General features: G+C 39.4%; 1 protein-coding gene across 2 annotated transcripts in view; it reads left to right on the forward strand.

The window, feature by feature from the left end:
- The window catches only part of CLIC4 (chloride intracellular channel 4), an 81109-nt gene that overhangs the window by 37984 nt on the left and 20727 nt on the right, over positions 1 to 22398 (forward strand). Inside the window, exon 3 of one of the 2 annotated variants that reach the window (XM_007522575.3) lies at positions 15237 to 15362. The exons of the other annotated variant lie outside the window; for it this stretch is intronic. Within the exon in view, the coding sequence (XP_007522637.2) occupies positions 15237 to 15362 (126 nt within the window). The remainder of the gene's footprint in view (positions 1 to 15236; positions 15363 to 22398) is intronic. 2 annotated transcript variants of the gene reach the window in all.

The following is a 22398-nucleotide window of genomic DNA, read 5'->3' on the forward strand; positions in this document are numbered from 1 at the left end:
CTGGGATCCCTCTTCCCCCTCTTCCCCCTCTTCCCCCTCTTCCCCTTCTTCCCCTTCTTTTCCATCTTTAAGAAAGCACAAGGACTGGCAGAAGGTTCCCAGTTCAGTGCAGCCGGTCTGTAGGTGTCTTTCTCTCCCCTTCTCTGTCTTCCCTTCCTCTCTCCATTTCTCTCTGTCCTATCCAACAACAACAACAACAACAACAACAATAATAAAACAAGAGCAACAAAAGGGAATAAATAAATAAATATTAAAAAATTCTTTTTTGAAAATTAATTCTGGGAGTCGGGAGGTAGCGCAGTGGGTTAAGCGCAAAGCGCAAGGACTGGTGTAAGGATCCTGGTTCCAGCCCCTGGCTCTCCACCTGCAGGGAGAGTTGCTTCACAGGTGGTGAAACAGGTCTTCAGTTGTTATCTTTCTCTCCCCCTTTTGTCTTCCCCTCCTCTCTCCCATTTCTCTCTGTCCTAACTAAAATGATGACATCAATAACTACAACAACAATAAAAACCAAGGGCAACAAAAGGGAAAATAAATAAATTAAAAAAATTAATTCTGTTATACTTGACATAAATACCACAACATAGTTTATTGCTTATCTTATTTATTTACTTTTTAAATTACTTAATATATGTGTGTGTGTGTGTTTCAAGATAGAGACAGAGAAGCAAAGAGAAAGAGTGAAAGAGACCAGAACACCAAAGCTTTCTGCAATGCATTGGATGGTATGCTCAAACCTAGGGCCACATGCACGACAATTTCAATGTCTGTACTTAATTTATTTTTTAAATCAGGGTAGTGCTCAGCTCTAGTTTATGGTGGTGCCATGATTTGAACCTAAAACCTCATAGCCTCAGGCATGAAAGTCTTTTGCATAACCTATACTTTGGCCCTGCTGCTTATTTTTAAAGCCTATATCACTCATGAACAGTGTTTAAGGATGAACATCAACAGACTACCACTTGATGGTGGTAGAATTTATATATATTATCCCTCTGGCTATTGCATACTGACAGCTGAGAACTGTAATCCCATCTTTAATTCTAGGTTAGCATACTCTGGGATCTCTGTCACTTGTTTAAATTTTATCCTTTATTTAACTGCTAGTGTATTTATTTGAGATTTTGTAGACTTATTTACTGAGAAAAAAAACCAAGAAGTATTTCAGGATATATATGCATGCCTTAAGACTTTGAAGTTATACCTAGTTTTTGTTCGAAAAAGCTCTTATAAGACTGACATAATTCATGTAGTTATCCTGTTAACTGTTTTTTTCCTACATGCATTCACAAAAATGTTACCCAATATAGCTTCTAAAAATAGACCATGCTGCTGGGCACACACCCTTACTGTGTCTTAAAATACACAGCTTTTTTCCTACTCCATTTTTGGTTTGGAGAAAGTGAGTTGATGGCCATGCCCCAAAAAGCCTTCTTTGAACAACTCAGTACAATACTTGCTTGTGGCACATATGAGTTACAGTTCCTTAAGTGATAGAAATCTGGTTCAGAAGAAGAACTGAATGCATAAATGACTTACTTCAAAGTTTTGTTGTACTTTTTACTTATAATATTTAAAGGCAGCATTCCTGTAAATTGGTTGACATTTCAGCATTTATGTATGCTTATGTATATAGTCTACATGTGAAAAGTAAAAATAACACAGAAAGATCCAAGATCTCTTAATTTAATGAACTAATTAATTAATGAGTTACTTTTACCAGAGCACTGCTCAGCTCTGGCTTATGGTGGTGTGGGAGATTGAACCTGGGACTCTGGAACCTCAAGCATGAGAGTGTTTGCATAACCATTGTGTTATCTACCCTCCACCTGAGAGCATGTGTAAATAAAGCCTTTTTAATTTAATTTTTTTAAAAGAAATCTTACATCTACACGTACATCTAAGATGTACGTGTAGATGTAAGATGTAAGGGCAATTAGAAGTAACAAGTAATGCATGATAGTGTGATAATGAAGCCCATAACTTCCCCTTCACAGAGATCATTGCATTTATGTTTATTCTTTATCTTTCCAGACCTTTTATATGAGTTTACACTATTGTAGTCTTGAGTAAAATTTCAAAGAGAAACTACTCCAAGAACTTGAATTAAGCATTGGTACAAAAATGAACCTAAATAAATAAACAAACAAATAAATAACATCAAGGCTGTTCCATAGGAATAAGGTATTGTGTAGTAAGAAATACCTCTTACATTTTTAATTTAAAAACTTCAAATCTAATCTCTGTTAGAAAACTGCAGGAGAGAGAAAATGTCTATAATGCTTATTTTCCTGATAATTGCCCAAGTCTTCAGTGAAAAGTACTGATCCCAGAACAAACCGGTGGGGGAGCAATAGAACTCTCCTGAGTGCCACTTAGAGACCCGTGCTGTGATCTGAAAAGAATGATTGTTACTTGACATTTCATCCCTAAGGGTAAGTCAGTTTTTGGTTCTGGCACCATATGACATGTTCTTTTTGAATCTCGCTTGATGTTAATGACTATTCTAGTGATATTCATGTGCCCCTGTGAAGCTTGGAACAGTCTCTCATTGCTTGCCTGCCAGTACAGCCTTAATGCTTTAGTGGGAGTAATTCCAAAACCTAATTTTCTATTCTTATTGCAATTATATTAAAGAACTCTTAGACTAAACAAAAAGAAATGTCTGAACTCTTAATGGAATTTAGGTTTACATCAGTAGCTATCTAAACAAAGTTTCATTTAAATGTGAGTGAAAATCTTGATATTTGGGACACATTCAAAGATGTTAGCATGTGTCATCAAATGGGAGCAGGCATTGTAGTAAGTATTGGGTAGAGGCCTGGTTCTGGTATAGAGTATCTTGTCACTCATTTCTCTGTGGCTTAGGACAAGTTGCTTCATTTTGGAGGTCAGTTATATTTAAAGTCAAGAAAAAGGGAAAAAAAGTAAGCTAACATTTCTGTGTGCTAGACACTACTCACAGTATTTTCTCAATTTTTACCACGCCATTTTTCCCTGGCTGCACAACTTCATTGTTTCATCATGCAGGTACAGGATTTGTGGCTAAGTGGTTAAGTGGCAGTGATATACTTATTTAAAGACTTAACTGTTTCCTCAAGGTTTTACATCAGCAGAGATCAGCACCTTTAGAGCACAGATAGACTGAGAGGTAGGCAAAGGGAAGAGAAAAATGAAGGTAAGACAGTAATAAAGGTGGGGAAATGGGGAAGAAGAGACTGAGAGACATTGACTTGATAAAATTCTGTATTTTGTAGGAATAAAGTATAAATGATAATTTTTTATTGTCAAAGTAGTTCTGTCAGCTATATTAACAGTGAATAAAATTTTTCTCCCATTGGACTAACAAGTAAATAAATTGTAATTAACAAATTGTAATAGATTGAAGAAGGCCACTTTTTAAAAAAATATTTATTTTATTCCCTTTTGTTGCCCTTGTTTTTTTCTTATTGTTGTAGTTATTATTGATATCGTAGTTGTTGAGTAAGACAGAGAGAAATGGAGAACGGAGGGGAATACAGAGAGGAGGAAAGACAGACACCTGCAGAATTGCTTCACTGCTTGCGAAGCGACCTACCTGCAGGTGGGGAGCCAGGGGTTCAAACCGGGATCCTTATGCAGGTCCTTGTGCTTTGTGCCACCTGCACTTAACCCCCTCTGCAACCGCTGGACTCCCCGAAGAATACCACTTTTACTAAGTCTAGAAAATGCTTTCCCATTCTCACTTTAAATAATGGAACTCTCGTTCTTTCCATCATCACTTCCTTCTGCTGCATATGTTGGTATAACATTTATCATGATTATGAGGGACTGGACAGTGGTATACCCAGTAGAGTGATTGAGAACCTGGATTCAAGCCCTCAGTTCCCACCTGTTATGCAGGAAACTTCATGAGTGGTGGAGCAGTGTTGTAGATATATCTCCCCCCTCTGTCTCCCTTCTCTCCTCTTCTTCCCACTTCCTTGTTCTACTCCCCATTCCTCTTAAAAAAAATCTATTTCCTATAATGTACTGTGTTAGACCCCTTATATAAATTGTCATAATACAAAATTTTTTTTAGGATTATGATGATAGCTTAAACTTTGACAATTTTGTAACAGCTTAAAATATTTACAATGGAACTGTGATAATCCTGCATACTTTAAAAGACACTTTAGGGATTTGGGCAGTAGTGCAGTGGGTTTAAGCACACATGGCGCAAAGCAGAAGGACCGGCGTAAGGATCCTGGTTTGAACCCCCAGCACCCCACCTGCAGGGGAGTAGCTTCACAGGCGGTGAAACAGGTCTGCAGATGTCTCTTTCTCTCCCCCCTCTGCCTTCCCCTCCTTTCAATTACAATTACATTTGTACTGTGTGTGTCTGTATAAGACAGACAGAAACTATGATGCCTTATTCTTTTTTAAGATAATAAATGCTGTTGAGTTACCAATAGTCACATTAAAAAGCAGTTTTTAGTGAATGCTTTTTCTATACCCGTTAGCTATATAAATTCCACTTTCAAACTGTTAATGAAATCTCTTATGTATAGAAACTGAAAGCTTCTGAGTGCTGTTTTTGTTTTTTAAATATTGCTTCACAATTTGACATAAAAGTAGATAAGAGATCAGTAATATACCACATTCAATAAAAATAACAAGACCCTTTAACTGACTGAACTGGGACAAATAAAAAGATATTTAATAACTAGGACTTTGGTCTGTGTGTTTTGCTGAGTCTACAATTCATTCAACTAATGATTGTAATATTAGAACAAATCTTGTGAAGAATAATTAATAAAACTGTTCTGAAACAAGGGAATCTATGATATTAATCCCCCTGCTGGGCTAGCATGGGGGTGCCTCTTCCCAGGCGCATACTCTCTGGGTTGGAGAGAACTTGACCAGAGCCAGCCTGGGCTGCTACTCACTCAGCAACACGAGGGAGATGACTCAGGAACCAAATATGTGGTGGCGAGGCAATGCAATATCTTTATTGATCAGAGAGGCAAGACTTTTAAAGGGCAGACCCGGAAGTGACAAGCCAGAAATGGAAATGACTAGGAAAGGGGTGGAGAAAGACAAAAGGGGCTGGGAAGGTAGGAACTTCCTTAGCAACTGTTTCAAGGATTTTAACTGGTAGGATTAATAATACCCTGCAGGCAGGGTGGGTCTTGAGGGTAGAAAGGATAGATCAAAAGAATGGAATGGGTGGGGATCTTTCAGGCAAAACAATGATTATGTAGATAGGCCCTAGTATCAGGAATGCAGGGGGAGCTGGCTTAATGTTTTAAGGAATGCCAGGCTCCTAGAGGCAGAAAAATGCAGGGTGCTTTGTGAGTCTCCTCACAATTTTCCAGCATCTCCCCCTTTCTTTTTATCTAATGGCCATAGTATCAGGAATGTGGGGTGCTTTCTGAGGCAGGGAGTCTGATAAGATGAGTCAAACCTTTGGGGTTACTCCTGTCCTTCTTTGCTCAACCTCTCGGTAGAGAGAGAGAGACTGACAGGATAGACACACTCCTCAGGTCAAAGCCCTGCCAAGCTCAACCACATCCTCACAATTTCCTGACATTCCCTCATCCCCAATTACATGCTCTAGAGTGTCCAGTAGTCTTTTGATTTATGTGGATTAATTTTTTGCTTTGAAAATTAACACTTTAAAGAAGTTCTACATACTCAATATTTCTTTTTCCATTCATTATGTTAATTAGTTCCAGATTACTAACATATCCAGATACATTATCTTCAAAGAATCAGCTCCAGTGTCCTGTGGCTCTTTTTATACCAAGTAGCTGGAACTGAGCCACCAGCCTGATGTCCTCCAGTTGTTGCAAGTGTACCAAATTAAATTTTAATTAAAGATAAGCTACTTAGGTTGCTAGACATATTAGCTCCTTAGAAGGCTTCTCCTTTTATTCTTTCTTTCAGTTTCTTGCTTTAGTTTGTTTCGCTCTATACTATTTTTTACCTAGAAACTAAATGAGAGAAAATAACTTTTATTTTAAAACTACTCTAATAAGTAATCTGGTAAGTAAAAGACAAACACCCCCCCCCCACACACACACACCAAAGAATAGTCATGCTTTTCTTTCAAAGTATGAACTCTATGTACTTTGCTTTCTCTGGATGTCATTAAGGGAGACAGTAGAGTGAATTTGAATCTATTGTTGAGTTTTTATTGAAGACGTCTTTTTTATATTTATTTATTTTATTTATTGTCTTTTGTTGTCCTTGTTTTATTGTTGTAGTTATTGTTGTCATCATTGATGGGTAGGACAGAGAGAAATGGAGAGAGGAGGGGTAGATAGAGAGGGGGAGAGAAAGATAGACACCTGCAGACCTGCTTCAATGCTTGTGAAGTGACTCCCCTGCAGGTGGGGAGCTGGGGACTCGAACTGGGATCCTTAATGCTGGTCCTTGTGCTTTGTGCCACCTGCGCTTAACCCACTGCGCTTAGCCTGACATTCTTATATATATATATTTTTTTTGACTATTTTATTGAAGGAGGTTAATGGTTTACAGTATAGATGTTGGCACTTAGGAACAGTTTCTCATCTTCCTGTGATAGGTGTCTGTAAAATGCTGTCATTCCCCAATTTAGGTCCCAGCCCTCTCCACTCCCTCCCTTCCCCGTCATCCCCAGAGTCTTTTGCTTTGGTGTAGTATACCCCACCCAATCCAAGTTTTTCTTTGTGTTTTCCTTTTCTGTTCTTGTCTTTTTATTGAAGACCTCTTATGAAATATCTTAAAAGATTTGGGAAATTGAAGTAGCCATTGTCCATGCTGCAGTTTCATTTATTTCAAACTCTATAGCTCTTAAAATGCCTTAGAGTGCCAGATGAGGACTGGGAGTTGAAGAATCTTAGATTCTGTTTGGTTGATGACTTGATATAGCTTATAAATGAGTACCTCAGTGCTTACAACTTGTCTGTACATTTGAAGTCTGTCAATCTGTTTGTAAGGACCTAATTTATTGAGTTATTGAAAAGTCATGACATTTTTTTCTTTGCTTCTTCCTTTTTCTTTCTTTCTGGTTATGCTAATTATTCTCATGCTTGAGGCTTCTAACAATGGTTCTTGTGTTTACCTTTCCTCATTTTATTGAGCTTAAACTGTTTAAACAACCTTAAAATCATACTAGAAAGGACTTCCAAAATTATAAAGGTACTTAAACCAATTATAATCATTGAGTTATCAGTTATAGTAAACTTCTAATTTGTTACAAGTTTTTTCTTCACAAATAAGTGATTACAGCTATGTCGAGCCTTCACATGAAGAAGCATCTGCTCATATGGTATGATATTAAACTATATAAGAAGTTCACCCATATACAACTTATGTAATTTAAAAACAGCATTCACATATTTTTCTACACTTAACTGGTGTATCTCGTTTTGCCACTATAGGCTGGCCTGCCTTTGTCTGCCAACAATTTAAAGACTTTTTTCCTTTATAACATTACCCATGCCACAGACATCCCTTACAACCCCCAAAGACAAACGGTTGTTGAGAAGGCCTGCCAAACATCTAGGCCCAATTAAGTAAAGAAAAAAGGGGGATACATCCCCCAATATTCAGTTGGCTAATGCTCTAACTACATTAAACCTCCTTTAACATTTATGAAAATTCGAACCAGACGCCCTTCTAACCATGAGAATCATTAGCCATAACCATTGTGTGATCTATCATTCACCCGGGCTGGTTCTACCTCTTTAATTGAGAAGGATATGAGAGCTTTACATATCAATAGCATCTTTTCTACCTTTTGTTACACCCATTTAAGATGGAAACACACCTTAGGTGTGTGCAGGATCTTCAGACCAGATTTAGTTAAAATATATTGATTTTTAGCTAATTTTTACTTTAGACTTTAAACAAACTCAGGTTACTTAGAGAGTTAATACATGTTAGTAACAATTTTTTTTTTTTGGATTGTTTCTGATGTCTCCAGAAATCATGGCTGTGTCCAGCATTTTTTTTAAATTTTTTAAATAAAGGCAATTAAGTTTCAGAGTACTCTGAGCAAAATGGGTCGTACAAAAATTCAGTCATTCAAATCACTCTCTTACAAAACACAACTGAAAGCAGAGGGGGTAGACAGCAAACTTAAGATATTCAGAGAGAAGCAGTAGGGTTTTTTTTTATTTTTTGGCTCTTTGAAGCAGATTTTTCAGATCCCACTGTATTGGATTATGAGTCCTGGAGGGACTGTTTTTGAGTACCTAATTTATCGAGTTATTGGAAAAGTCATGAAATTTTTTTCTTTTCTTCTTCCTTTCTCTTTTTTTTTTTAAAATTTTTTATTTATAAAAAAGAAACATTGACTAAACCATAGGATAAGAGGGGTACAACTCCACACAATTCCCACCACCAGAACTCTATCCCATCCCCTTCCCTAATAGCTTTCCCATTCTTTAACCCTCTGGGAGTATGGACCCAAGGTCATTGTGGGATACAGAAGGTGGAAGTTCTGGCTTATGTAATTGCTTCCCTGCTGAACATGGGCGTTGACAGGTTGATCCATACTCCCAGCCTGTCTTTCTCTTTCCCTAGTGGGGAAGGGCTCAGAGGAAGCAGAGCTCCAGGACACATTGGTGGGGTTGTCTGTCCATGGAAGTCTGGTTGGCATCATGCTAGCATCTGGATCATGATGGTTGAAAAGAGAGTTAACATACAAAGCCAAACAAATTGTTGACCAATCATGGACCTAAAGGCTGGAATAGTGCAGATGAAGAGTTGAGGGGCCCTCCATTTTGTAGATAGCTAGTAGGCATATTTTAGTTATATTCCAAATGGCCTGTGGCTATACTAATTTTTTTTTTTTTTGCCTGAACCTGAAATCTGATATGCAGGTGCTTCCAAATTATTGTCTGAAAAGATGATGTCATGGCTGGAAAAAGGACCAGAAAGCTGGATCAGGGAAGAGAGTAACTCCCTAATATGGGAAAGGTGTATAAATATTGTTGACTGGGAGTTAGGTGGTAGCGCTGCAGGTTAAGCATAGGTGGTGCAAAGCGCAAGGACTGGCGTAAGGATCCTAGTTTGAGCTCCCAGCTCCCCACCTGCAGGGGAGTTGCTTCACAGGTGGTGAAGCAGGTCTGCAGGTGTGTCTTTCTCTCCCCCCCTCTGTCTTCCCCTCCTCTCTCCATTTCTGTCTGTCCTATCCAACAACAACAACATCACTAACAACATTAACTACAGCAATAAAACAACAAATGGGAATGAATAAATAAAATAAATATTTAAAAAAGACTTTAAAACCATTAAAAAAATAAAATAAATATTTTTGACTGTAAACCCCATCGTTTTGATGTGATCTGAGGCCTATATTCAGCTTAGGAGCCTATGTGACCTCTGCATCCCTGTGGATCTGAGCTCACATTCTATGGTCATAAGTAGGAACGTTCCAAGCTGCCCCAATATCAGGACCCATCTTCCTCAGGTGTAGCATAGAGTATATTGTCCATCCTCCCGTTGGAGGATGGAACATTCTCTACCATTGTTGATTCACATTGAGGGCAAGGTCCTATGGGGGTCCACAAAGGGCCTATTGTGTTGTTCCTGATAGGAATGACTGGTAACAATGGAGATAGGGATTTATTCGAGGTCTAGGCCCATCATGTCTGTTTGGGATTTTCAGGACTCCCTGAATAGGGCCCCAACTGATGGAGTGGCCTGATAGTGACTAAAGAGTCATCGTTAAAGTATGCTAGTCTCTTGCATACTTTATTTATTTATTTATTTAGCTTTTGCAGTTCTTGCTTTGATGAGGTTAGCTTTGGAGTGAGTGAGAGAACTGTAATAGGAAGTAGGTGAGGAAGATATCTAAGTCTTAAGTAGACACTGTTTTATTATGAACTTGATACTGACTCACTACAGACTATTGTGTATTTTTGCTTTCAGGTATATATTTTGCCCTAATTTATGAATATGTGTGAACATATGCTCTATCTTATGGGACCTGGTCTATATCTAGGTTTTGGGATTTTGTTAGGAAGTGAACCTACTGGAATGGAATTAGAGAATACTATGAAGGGAAAGGTCTCACCCGAGTAATGAGGGTAAAGTGTTGACATTCCATGCCTGACGTCTCTGGATATAGTCTGAAGTGATGCATGCTGAGGTGGTACTCGTTGTGTTGGTTAGGTTGGGATCGGCGGGTGCAATATCATTTGCTATGAATTGAGAGAAGCATGCAGGAAAGTGAGCCCCACCCTAGAGGTTCCCTAGACTGGGGGAAATTCAGGCTCTAAAGAGGAAGTGGGAGGATCCTGTTGTCTTAGGGTTTAAGTAGACAATAGATAGTTATTGCTATAATCACATTTTTTTTGTCAATTGGGTTAACTTTGAAATATCCCTTTGTTAGGATTTGCTGTATCATACTCAACATCACCATAATTTATGTCCTTTGACATTATTTGTGTATAGCTGTGCCACTGGTTGCTTCTTTTCTTCCTGGTCTAAGCTTTTAAGAGAGTCAACATATCAAATATTCAGCCTATGTATTCAAAAGACTCTGTGATTTAAAAAGTTTGAGACATTCAATCAATTTTTCCCATCTCATATTAACTAGTGATTTATATGACTACAAATTGATAGGATTTATATGACTACAAATTGATAGGAGTGTACATAAACACCATTCCCACCCCCCACCCCCATGAAGCTGAACATCCACCTTCATTCTTTTTTCTTTGGTGCCCCACTCCATTTCTCTTTCTTTCTTCTTCTTATTTTGTATTGTGTCTCCAGGGTTATTGCTGGGTCTCAGTGCCTGCACTCCGAATCCACTGCTCTTGGAGGCTATTTTTTCTCTTTTGTTGCCATTGTTTATTGTTATTGTTATTATTATTGCTGTCATTGCTGTTGGATAGGACAGAGAAAAATCGAGAGAGAAGACATGCAGAGAAAGTTAGACATCTGCAGACTTGCTTCACTGCTTGTGAAGCGATCCCCCTGTAGGTGGGGAGCCGTGGGCTCAAACTGGGATCCTTACATTGGTCCTTGCCCCTGTGCTATGTCTGCTTAACCCGCTGCACTATCACAGTACTCCTCATGACATTTTTTCTATGCAAAAATGCATCATGACGTAATAGCTCTGTTTGTTTTGTTTTGCCTCCAGGGTTACTGCTGGGGTTTGGTGCCTGCACTACAAATCCACTGCTCCTGGCGGTCATTTTTTTCTTTTCTTTCTTCTTCCCCATCTTATTGGACAGGACAGAGTAATTGAGAGAGGAGGGGGAATAGAGAGGGAGATAGAAAGATAAGACATCTGCTTCACAACTTGTGATGCGACCCTCCCACCCCCGCAGGTGGGGAGCTGGGGGCTTGAAGCAGGATCATTAAGCTTCACACTATGTGCAAGTAACCTGACACACCACTCCGACCCCCCCCCCCCAATAGTTTTCGTTTTAAAGATTTATTTACTTTATAAAACACACACAAAGAGAGCCTGAGAGTACCATTCATTTCCATCATAGTTATATCCGGGACTGAGCTAGGGGTCACATCCATGCTCAAATCGAATCACTCTCTGCTCTGTAGTCCTTTACTCTCTGCTCCCCCACCCCAACGCCCTGCCCCTTGTTTTTCATCTTAGTCCCGGTAGAGTTTCATCACTTTTGTTTTTAAAGTCTATAGGTCTTGCAGTCCAGAGGGTTTGTAGTGACCAGAACATGAATTCCTGTGCCTGATCCCTGGCATCATATGCTAGAAGATAGATCTGTTTTTAAAAAATCTTTTTTTTTTTTAGGATAAATAACATGGATTATTTGTTAGCCACTAATATTAACAGAAAACTATTATCATATATATGGTTGGTTTTACTTTAGTTACATGTGTAAAATGAAATAACCCAAAGAAACCAATTAAATATAAAAATAGGAAAGACTAGTTCTAACTAGAAGTTGACTACTTAACAAAAGTCATTGAAATCTTAAAGATGTATTTATTTAAATAGATCTAGATCTGAAAGTCTTACTTATATTTTAATATTCCCATCATTTTGTGCCCCGTCTGACAGTATCAAACCAAAGATGGTTCAGTGAATCAGTTGAAAATCAAATCAATTCAACATTTGAAAATCTTGTTTGGGGTGTAGATTCTCATAGAAGTTGATAGAAAATCTGTCTTCTTTTTATTTGGCTTGTAGGGGAGATGGGCTGTAGAATTCAGGTAGAGTTAAAGTTTTTGGGCTAGTGACATAGCTTTGGGAATATAGATAGATGAATATAGAATATAGCTATAGATAGATGATGTATCTTCATAACTAAACTGAGAGACAGCCATGGGAAAAATACAAACTAAGGAGAATTGATGAAATGGACTGAGAGGATGGCTAGATGTAAACTAAGGAGAATTGATGAAATGGACTGAGAGGATGGCTAGATGTTCAGGTATACTTTATTTTAAAAAATATTTTAAATGACGAGTAACTTCAAACTTCATGACATACTAAAATGTCTTTTATTTTATTCAGATTCTGTGCATTTATGGTAAGGAAGGACAGGAAGGAAGGGCAAGAGGTAATACTATAAGGGGGGGGAATCTTTGAAGTAGTAGACCTCTTTTAGTTGTGTTTTTTGTTTTGTTTGTTTCATTTATCTTTTAGAATATGGGCATTTTCAAACATACACAAGAATAAGCCTTCCCATAACCTCAGTTTAGTTACCAAGAATTTTTCCACCAGTGTCTTTTATCTTCTTGTTAAGGATCAACCCAGAACCTCACACATGTAAGGCATGCTCTCTACTGCTGAGCTATCTCTTCAGCCCAAAGTTGCTAAATTATTTTCAGCAAATCTTGGGAATCATGTTGTTTTACCTGTCTCCAAATAGTGTGAACATTGTCTCTAATCACAGTCCCATTATGTTTAGTACCAATGTATACTCTGGTTTTCTCATTTCCAGAATATGTTTTTGTCTCTGGATGATTTGTTGAATTAGGGTTCTGTCAAATTCTGCTCGTTATGTTTGATTGTCCTCTTAAATTTTTCTTAATCCAAAATAATCTCTTGTAACTTCAGTTTATGGCTTTTCTTGCCTATGTCATTGACTGTTAAATATCTAGTCAACGGAACTGTGGATATTATCTCAAATTCTGTGTTCGATTGTTTGCTTCCTTGTGGTGCCATTCAGCTTTTCCTTTTAGCCATTCATGTTTCCTATAATTGAACTTTTAGGTCTCAGGATGACATTATGCTTTTAAATTACTGAGAACCTCACAAAATTCTCAGTTTTGTGGGTTTTATTAGTCAGTTTTACTGTGTTAAAATTTTTATGGGATTGAGCAGTAGTGCAGTGGGTTAAGCACATGTGGCGCAAAATGCAAGGAAGTCTCAAGCATCCTGGTTCGACCCTCAACTCCCCACATGCAGGGGAGTCACTTCTCTACATTTCTCTCTGTCCTATCCAATGACGACATCAATTACAACAAAAATAACTACAACAATAAAACAACAAGGGCAACAAAAGGGAATAAATAAATATTAAAAATTTTTTTACTAGTTTTCATGGTAAAATTGTGACTCATTACTTGTTATCACAAAATATTTATTTATTTTTTTTTTACCAGAGCACTGCTCAGCTCTGGCTTATAGTGGTGCAGGGGATTGAACCTGGGACTTTGGTACCTCAGTCATGAGAGTCTTTGCATAACCATTATGCTATCTACCCCTGCCCATCACAAAACATTTTAATGAAAAACAACTTTTACCCAAACAAAAGTCGTGAAAACTGTAGCATTATTTTATAGTTCTGTATATTCTAATGTCTGCCTTAATAGAGAACAGAATATCATATTTACTTCTGTATACAATATCTTGTGATATCACATACCAAGTAATGTATGGAAAACCCAACTCCTTAGGCATGAGAGAATAAGAATGAAAAAAGTAAATGATATCTGAATAGTAAGTAATGGTTTTGACCTCAGCTGGGTGTGCCACTGCCTGGCCCTATCTACCATCATTTCTTATTTTATTTTATTTTATTATTTTTTTATTTAAGAAAGGATTAATTAACAAAACCATAGGGTAGGAGGGATACAACTCCACACAATTCCCACCACCCAATCTCCATATCCCATCCCCTCCCCTGATAGCTTTCCCATTCTTCATCCCTCTGGGAGCATGGACCCAGGGTCATTGTGGGTTGCAGAAGGCAGAAGGTCTGGCTTCTGTAATTACTTCCCTGCTGAACATGGACGTTGACTGGTTGGTCCATACTCCCAGTCTGCCTCTCTCTTTCCCTAGTAGGATGGGTCTCTAGGGAAGCGGATCTCCGGGACACATTGGTGGGGTCTTCAGTCCAGGGAAGCCTGGCCGGCATCCTGATGACATCTGGAACCTGGTGACTGAAAAGAGAGTTAACATACGAAGCCAAACAAATTGTTGAGCAATCATGGACCCAAAGCTTGGAATAGTGGAGAGGAAGTGTTAGGGGGATACTCACTGCAAACTCTAGTGTACTTCTGCTTTCAGGTATATATTTTGCAGTAGTTTATAGATACGTGTGAAGATATGCTCTCTCTCACAGAAACTGGTGTATATTTAGGTTTTGGGACTTTGTTAGAAAGTGAACCACCTGAGATGGAATTAGAGTATACTATGAAAGGAAAGGTCTCACCCGAGTAATGAAGCTGAAGGGTTGTCATTCCACATGTGAAGTCTCTGGACACAGTCTGAAGTGAAGCATGTTGAGGTGGCAATCATTGCATTGGTTAGGTTGTGATTGGCGGATGCAATATTATTTGATATGGATTGGGAGAGGCATATGGGAAAGTGGGCCCTGTCCAAGGGTTCCAGGACTGGGGAAAGTAGGGGCTCTGTAGTGGAGATATGAGGTTCCTGCTGTCTTAGGGTTCAAAAAGACAATCGATAGTTAATGTTATCATCACATTATTTGGTAATTGGGTTAACTTTGAAAAGTCCTTTTGTTATGGTTTGCTGTACAGTACCTCTACCATCATTTCTAATAATCATCTTGGTTAAAGTTGGAATGAGGATGAAGGAGTTTGCTTTTTGGTTAAAATGAAAAATTTATTTATTTTTACCACAGAAATGCTTTGTGGAGGTTTAGTATCAGAATATTACAAATATCATACTTAGTGGAAAAATACACTTATTAATTTTTACATGCTTTGAATTTTTATATACTTTGAAATTTAGAACTCCACTGAGAATTTAAAGTATTGTTGCCTTATCAGTTAGAGTAAAAAATAAATAAAAAAGGTTTGATTTTAATCACCATTTTACATAACAGGAAGCCTGCTGACTTGCAGAACTTGGCTCCTGGGACCCACCCACCGTTTATAACTTTTAACAATGAAGTCAAGACGGATGTAAATAAGATTGAAGAATTTCTTGAAGAAGTCTTATGTCCTCCCAAGTGAGTATTAAAGAAGATATGCATGGGAATGTTGGCATTTCTTTAAAGCTTTATCTCTCCCTTAGAGACATTTCTCCTAAAGGTTAAATTCTTACTTTAAGCTGAAACAACTAGTACTTCTCTTCATTATTCATAACCAGTATTATATAGATGTCAGAATTGGCTTCTTGCTAGACCAATAGGCCGTGTGTGTGTGTGTGTGTGTGTGTGTGTGTGTGTGTGTGTGTGTGTATTAAAGAAACTGAGAAACTGGTTAAGCTATAGTAGAGTGCTTGGTGAAAGTAGGTTTGCTTTGTTCTATTTATTTATTTACTTAATTTTTTTTCTTCTATCTTAGAGGGAGGGAGGGAAAGGAGAGAAGAGAGAGAAGGTGGGGAGGGGACACATAGCACCATAGCTTCCTTCACTGTAGTGGGATCTGAGCCCACAACCTGGGTTGCATGCATGACAAAGCAGCATGTTATCCATGTGAACTAGTGAGAGTAGGCTTGGTGCATGTGAAGCAGGATATTAAAGATTGGCTATTTGAAGAGGAGGTGGGAGGGAGTTGAGGACCCAGTATCCTGTGTTGGAGGAATATGACAAGTTGGTGGAGAGTTGTGGTGTGCTGGGCTAGCGTGGGGGTGCCTCTTCCCTGGGTGCATGCTCTCTGGGTTAGAAAGAACTCGGCCGGACTCAGCCTGGGCTGCCACTCACTCAGCGACGTGGGAGATAGATGACTCAGGAACTAGTGGCAGTGTGGTAATGCAAAAGGATCTATTAATCAGAGAACCAATGCTTATATAGGATAAAACTGGAAGTGGCAAGTCGGAAACAGAAATGGCTGTGTTGGGCTGCACCACAGAGAAGACAGAGAGGAGATCCAGAGCAAAGAGACAACACAAATCTTTATTGTTGGGTCAGACAGGTGGTTCATGCCATGTGGAGTCAGCCGAAAATGGCTGCGTGCGCGCTCCCCCCCCCCCCCACCTCACCACCAGGCAAGAGAGAGAGAGGGTGGAAGTGGGAGGGCTTTATAGGGCAACAACCAGGAGTGACGTGTCGGGACAGGATTGGTTGAAAAGGGCACTGCGAGGATATCGCAAGGAGTGGCAAAACCTGAGGGCAAAGACTGCATCTGTATAATTCCCCAACAGCTATGAAAGAGGGTGGAGAAAGGCAAAAGCATGCTGGGAAGGTGGAAGCTTCCTTAGCAATTGTTGGAGGGTTTTAACCGGTGGGATTAATGTTACCCTGCAGGCAGGGCGGGTCTTGAGGTAGAAAGAAGATAGATTAGTGGGATGGGTGGCAAAACAATAATTATGTAAATAGGCCATAGTATCAGCAATGCAGGATGGGGGTGGGGCTGGCTTAATGCCCAACAGTGTTATGCTAACAACTATCATGTGGAGATAAAAAACCATGTTTAATTTTTTTTTCTTTTTTAAACCAGAGCACTACTCATATGTATGTGGCTTATTGTGGTGCTGGAGATTGAACTTGGGATCTTTGGTGCCTCAGGCATGAAACTGTTTTTGTATAACTATTAAGCTGTCTTTCCAGCCCAGGACTGGGTTTTTATTTATGGATTTTTCTTTTCCTTTTCTTCTTTTTTTTTAACCAGAGCACTGCTCAGCTCTGGCTTATGGTGGTACAGGGGATCAAACCTGGGACTATGGAGCCTCAGGCATGAGAGCCTGTTTGCATAGCCATTATGCTATCTACCCCTGCTATTTATGAATATTTCTAAGGTATTCTGGATCTCGTATCCTGCATTGCATAATAGTGCACATGGCTAACAATTTTAATGCACTCAATTATTATATGAGAGGTACACTTGGAATAGATAACTGTAACAATTACCTAAATTACAAATATGTAGTTTCTTATATAATACAACTGTAACCTAGTTTCAAAACATTATTGATTTTTTAAAAAGGTTTTTCCAGTTTCATTATTCTAAAAGTGAACATGCTTCTTTTTCTTTTTTTAAATTTTTTAATTATCTTTATTAATTGAATGGAGACAGCCAGAAATCGAGAGGGTAGGGGAGATAGGGAGAGAGAAAGAGAGACACCTGCAGCCCTGCTTCACCACTTGCAAAGCTTTCCCTCTGCAGGTGGAGACTGGAGGCTTAAACCCTGGTCCTTGAGCACTGTAACATGTGCACTCAACCAGGTGCCAGGTGCACTCTCCTCTTCCTCTCCTCTCCTCTCCTCTCCCCTCCTCTCCTCTCCTCTCCCCTCCCCTCCCCTCCCCTCCCCTCCCCTCCCCTCCCCTTTCCTTTCCTTTTTCCTTCCCCTTCCCCTTCCAAAAACCCCTCCAGGGTTATTGCTGGGGCTCAGTGCCTGCACTACAAATCCACTGCTCCTGGAGGCTATTTTTCCCATTTGTTGCCATTGTATACCATTACTATTATTGTTGTTGCCATTGTTGTTGGATGGGACAGAGAGAAGTTGAGGAGGGGAGATAGAGACGATGGGGAGAGAAAGATAAACACTTGCAGACCTGCTTCACGGCTTGTGAAGCCGCCTCCCCCTCCCCCCGCAGTTGGAGAGCTGGGGCTCAAACCAGGTTCCTTGACGCAGGTACTTGCACTTCATACTATGTATGCTTAACCCTGTACACCACTGCCTGATCCACAAACATGTTTCTTTTTTAATGTAAAGTCTTGTGTGTGGTGGTGGCGTGTGTGTGTCTCCCCCCCACCCCCCCACACTTCCCAGGGACTGAACTCAGGGCCTTGGAGCCTCAGGCATGAAGGTCTTTTTTTATATATTCATAGTGTTTTTCTGGCCAGTATCAAGATTTGTTTATTCACTTTTACTTCCTTTTTTTTTTTTTTTTTTTTTGCCTCCAGGGTTATCGTTGGGGCTCGGTGCCTGCACTACGAATCCACTGCTCCTGGAGGCCATTTTTTCCCATTTTTTGTTGCTCTTGTTGTTGTATTTATTGTTATTGTCATTGCTGCTGCTGTTGGATAGGACAGAAAGAAGTCAAGAGGAGGAGAAGACAGAGTGGGAGACAGAAAGATAGACACCTGCAGACCTGCCTCACTGCTTCTGAAGCAAGCCCCCTGCAGGTGGGGAGCCAGGGGCTGGAACCCCAGGATCCTTAAGCCGGTTGATGCAGGTTGTGCCATGTACTTAACCCGCTGTGCTACTGCCTGGTCCTTTGTTTATTTACTTTTATAGACAGAATTGAACAAGAGACCAGAGCACCACTCAGCCCTGGGATTGAGCCCCAGACATAGGAGCCTCAGGCATGAAAGTAGTGCTCCTTGAGCTGTCTTTCTGGCTGTGAAAATGGAAATGTTTCTTTTCCTCTGGTTTATCCCTTTCTTGCTAGTTAGTTGTTATCCCCCTTATCTAGCTACATTTCTCAGAAATGCAATTAATGACTCAGAAATTTCTAAAGTAAATAATTGCTCAATGTTCATTTATTCATTCTGCACACAGGTGCTAGGCAACAAAACTAGATGTAATAGTGAATAAGACAGAGTTGCTACGCTCTGGAAGTATGGATGGAGAGATGGTGGTTGTGGTGTGGGAAAGTGAATGGTACCAGGAAAGGCTACTGAAACAATACTTTAATTAATTAATTAATCAATCAGTTAATTGATTTTAAGCTAGAGACAGAAAGACAGAGGGAGGAAGTGGGAGAGATCACAGCATCAAAGCTGTTTTCAGTGTGATGAGGGCTGGGCTCAAACCTGGTTTGCACACATGGCAAAGCAGCACACTGTCCGACTGAGCTATTCTGCCAGCTCAGGAAAGGCTTTTGTTAAAGAGATAACACTGGGATTAAACTTTAATTTACAAAAATGTGGTATTTGACAGGTGTGTGAAAAGCTAGCAGGCATTCCAGGCCCTGAAGTTATATGGCTGGAGAGTAAGTAGCATGTAGGGCTGGGGGTGGTGGTGGTGGGGAGAGGTAGTAGGTAGGGCAGAGCTGTTAGAAATATGACTGTTGACATCTTTACAATTTGCCCATCTCCTCTTGTGAACAGAATTGCCATAGTTTAGCAGTCTTTACTAAGCCTCAGATTTAATTTTCTTAGTTCCACATGCAACAGTAAGATTATCATCTTTACTGATTTGTTGTTGTTGTTGTTGTTGTTGAAGAGCTTCAGTTTTGCACCTGGTTGAGTGCACATGTTAGAATGTACAAGGACCTAGGTTTGAGCCCCACCTGCAGGGGGAAAGCTTTGCAAGTGGTAAAGCAGTGCTGCAGGTGTCTCTGTCTCTCTCCCCCTGTCTAGCACCCCCTCCCTCTCGATTTCTGGCTGTCTCTATCCAATAAGTAAATAAGTAAATAAATAGCTTCAGATTTTATCTCTGCTTTCCAAGACTCCCCAAACCTTCCTTCCATGCTCAGTAATGTTTCTTCATCTAACATTAATAAAACTCTATCTTGATTTATCTCCCAGGCCACATGAACAATCAGAATACTAACAAATAAAAACTGGGATCTCTGCATTATAAACTGAAGCTTTGTACACATTAATAAGGAACTATTATGAACATTCATTCAACTTGGTGCAGATAACTTGAAAGGTAGTTACAGCAGAGAACCCATTAGATTCTTTTGTGTTCTTCAAAGTCCATAAGTAGAAAGTTGCCAACTTGTCCTGAGACAAGAAAGTGATCTTCCTCCCATGTAACTGTAGATCATTCCATCAACAATAAATTATAGAGAAACACTTTGAATGACTTATTCATTCTCTATAAAGGAAACTAATTTTAAAGCATTGCTTGCATGAATTTTTCCAAGAGTTTTTAAGTTTTTTTTTTTTAATTAGTGCACTGACCAACATGTATACAAATGGACAGTTTCTTATAGTCTCTTCTAATCTTCAACAACAAAGAAATAAGAAATTTTCACTACCCTTTACTGTTTTTCTTAGAGGAAACAAGTCATTATGTGACATAGTAGGGCTAACATAACAGTAATCTCATTACTTGACCTCTGTAAGACATCATGCATTTTGAATTCAGTCTTCAAAACAAAGATTTTTATATATAGAAAATTCAGCCTCATTTTACTTGGACATGTTAAAAAATGTATTCTAATTGAAAGTCTTTTTATTCAGTTTTTTATAAAGATTTTATTTATTTATTAATGAGGAACATAGGAGGAGAGAGAAAGAGCCAGGCATCACTCTGGTACATGTGCTACTGGGGATTGAACTCAGGACCTCATGCTTGAGAGTCCGATGCTTTATCTATTCCATTGTGCCACCTCCCGGACCACAGTTATTTTATTTGGTTTTAGTAGTTTAAAACTTTGACAAACTTTCTGTTACAAGCTTTTTAAGAATATTTATTTTCCCTTTTGTTGCCCTTGTTTTTTGTTGTACTTATTATTGTTGTTATTGATGTCATCATTGTTAGATAGGACAGAGAGAAATAAAGAGAGGAGGGGAGAACAGAAAGGGAGAGAGAAAGATAGACAACTGCAGACCTGTGTCACCTTGAAGCGACTCCTCTGCAGGTGGGGCGCCAGGGGCTTGAACCGGGATCTTTACGCCGGTCCTTGTGCTTTGCGCCACATGCACTTAACCCGATGCACTACCACCTGACTCCCTCTGTTACAAGATTTATTACAGCTGTTCCCTTGCTTTCATGTTAAGGGGAGTTTCTAAAGGTTTTTTTAATTTGTTATTGGATAGAGACAGAGAGAAATTGAGAGGGGGGAGATAGAGAGGAAGAGAAACAGATGCCTGCAGGCCTGCTTCACCGCCTGTGAAGTGACTCCCCTGTAGGTGATATAGGTGATGTAGCCTTGTCCTTGTGCTTTGTGCCACGTGTGCTTAACCCGCTGCACTACCGCCCAACTCCCTCTAAATAAGGTTTTAAAGTTTCACTTATATAGAGGCGAATGGTTTTGATGTTTCTTTTACATTACTGTACTGTTATTAACTATCAGTTAAGTTCTAATAGTGTTTCATGTACTGTTACTATGGGTTATTTTGTGGACCATCCCAGTTAATCTTCTCAAAGAGTCTAATGAAACTGAAAACGACCAGTCAAATAATCTGCCCCAAAGTTTCACAGTTGCTGGTAGCAGAGCTGAGATACTTCCAGGCTAGGTCTGTGTGATTTCAGAAATTCTTTTGGCTTTCATAAAGTAGCTAAGATATAACTTCTGATGGGTTTTTATTTATATGCATTAGGACAACCCATTTCAACTGGGAGTGGTTTCTCCTTAATAAATCCACTAGCCATTATGTGAAGTAGTATAGTAGCACAATCTCTGCCATGTAGACTTGTTTCTAGAAGATGAGGTGGTAGCAGAAGGGCTTCTAAGACTACCACATACATTCCCTTTCTTTTAAAAATTTTTTTATATTTATTTTCCCTTTTGTTGCCCTTGTTTTTTATTGTTGTTGTAGTTATTATTATTGTTATTGATGTTGTCACTGTTAGAACAGAGAGAAATGGAGAGAGGAGGGGAAGACATAAGAGGGGAGAGAAAGATAAGACACCTGCAGACCTGCTTCACTGCCTGTGAAACGACTCCCCTGTAGGTGGGGGACTGGGGGCTCGAACCAGGATCCTTCCGCAGCTTAACCCACTGTGCTACTGCCTGACTCCCTGCATTCCTTTTATTTTCTTCTGTTTTCCCTGCAACCGTTCTGGTTTTCTGCCTTTTTCCTTTAGGGCAAAGGAGGGCTCAGGCTTGGATCCCTTTTACACTTTTAGCCTTCTTATTTCTAGACAGGGTGAGAAGAGGCAGAGAAATTGTGTAAACTAGTAATAGACTACAATTTAGGGTTTTTTTGTTTTTTTTTTTCCTTCCTTCCTTCCTTCCTTCCTTCCTTCCTTCCTTCCTTCCTTCCTTCCTTCCTACCTTCCTACCTTCCTACCTTCCTACCTTCCTACCTTCCTACCTTCCTACCTTCCTACCTTCCTACCTTCCTACCTTCCTACCTTCCTCTCTTTTCCTTTCTTTTCCTTTCTTTTCCTTTCTTTTCTTTTTTTACCAGAGCACTGTTCATCTCTAGTTTATGGTGGTGCTGGGATTGAATTTGGGGCTTTGGAACCTCAGGCATAAG

The sequence above is a fragment of the Erinaceus europaeus genome, chromosome 13, assembly GCF_950295315.1.
Source record: "Erinaceus europaeus chromosome 13, mEriEur2.1, whole genome shotgun sequence".
In the NCBI taxonomy this organism is placed as follows: domain Eukaryota; kingdom Metazoa; phylum Chordata; class Mammalia; order Eulipotyphla; family Erinaceidae; genus Erinaceus; species Erinaceus europaeus.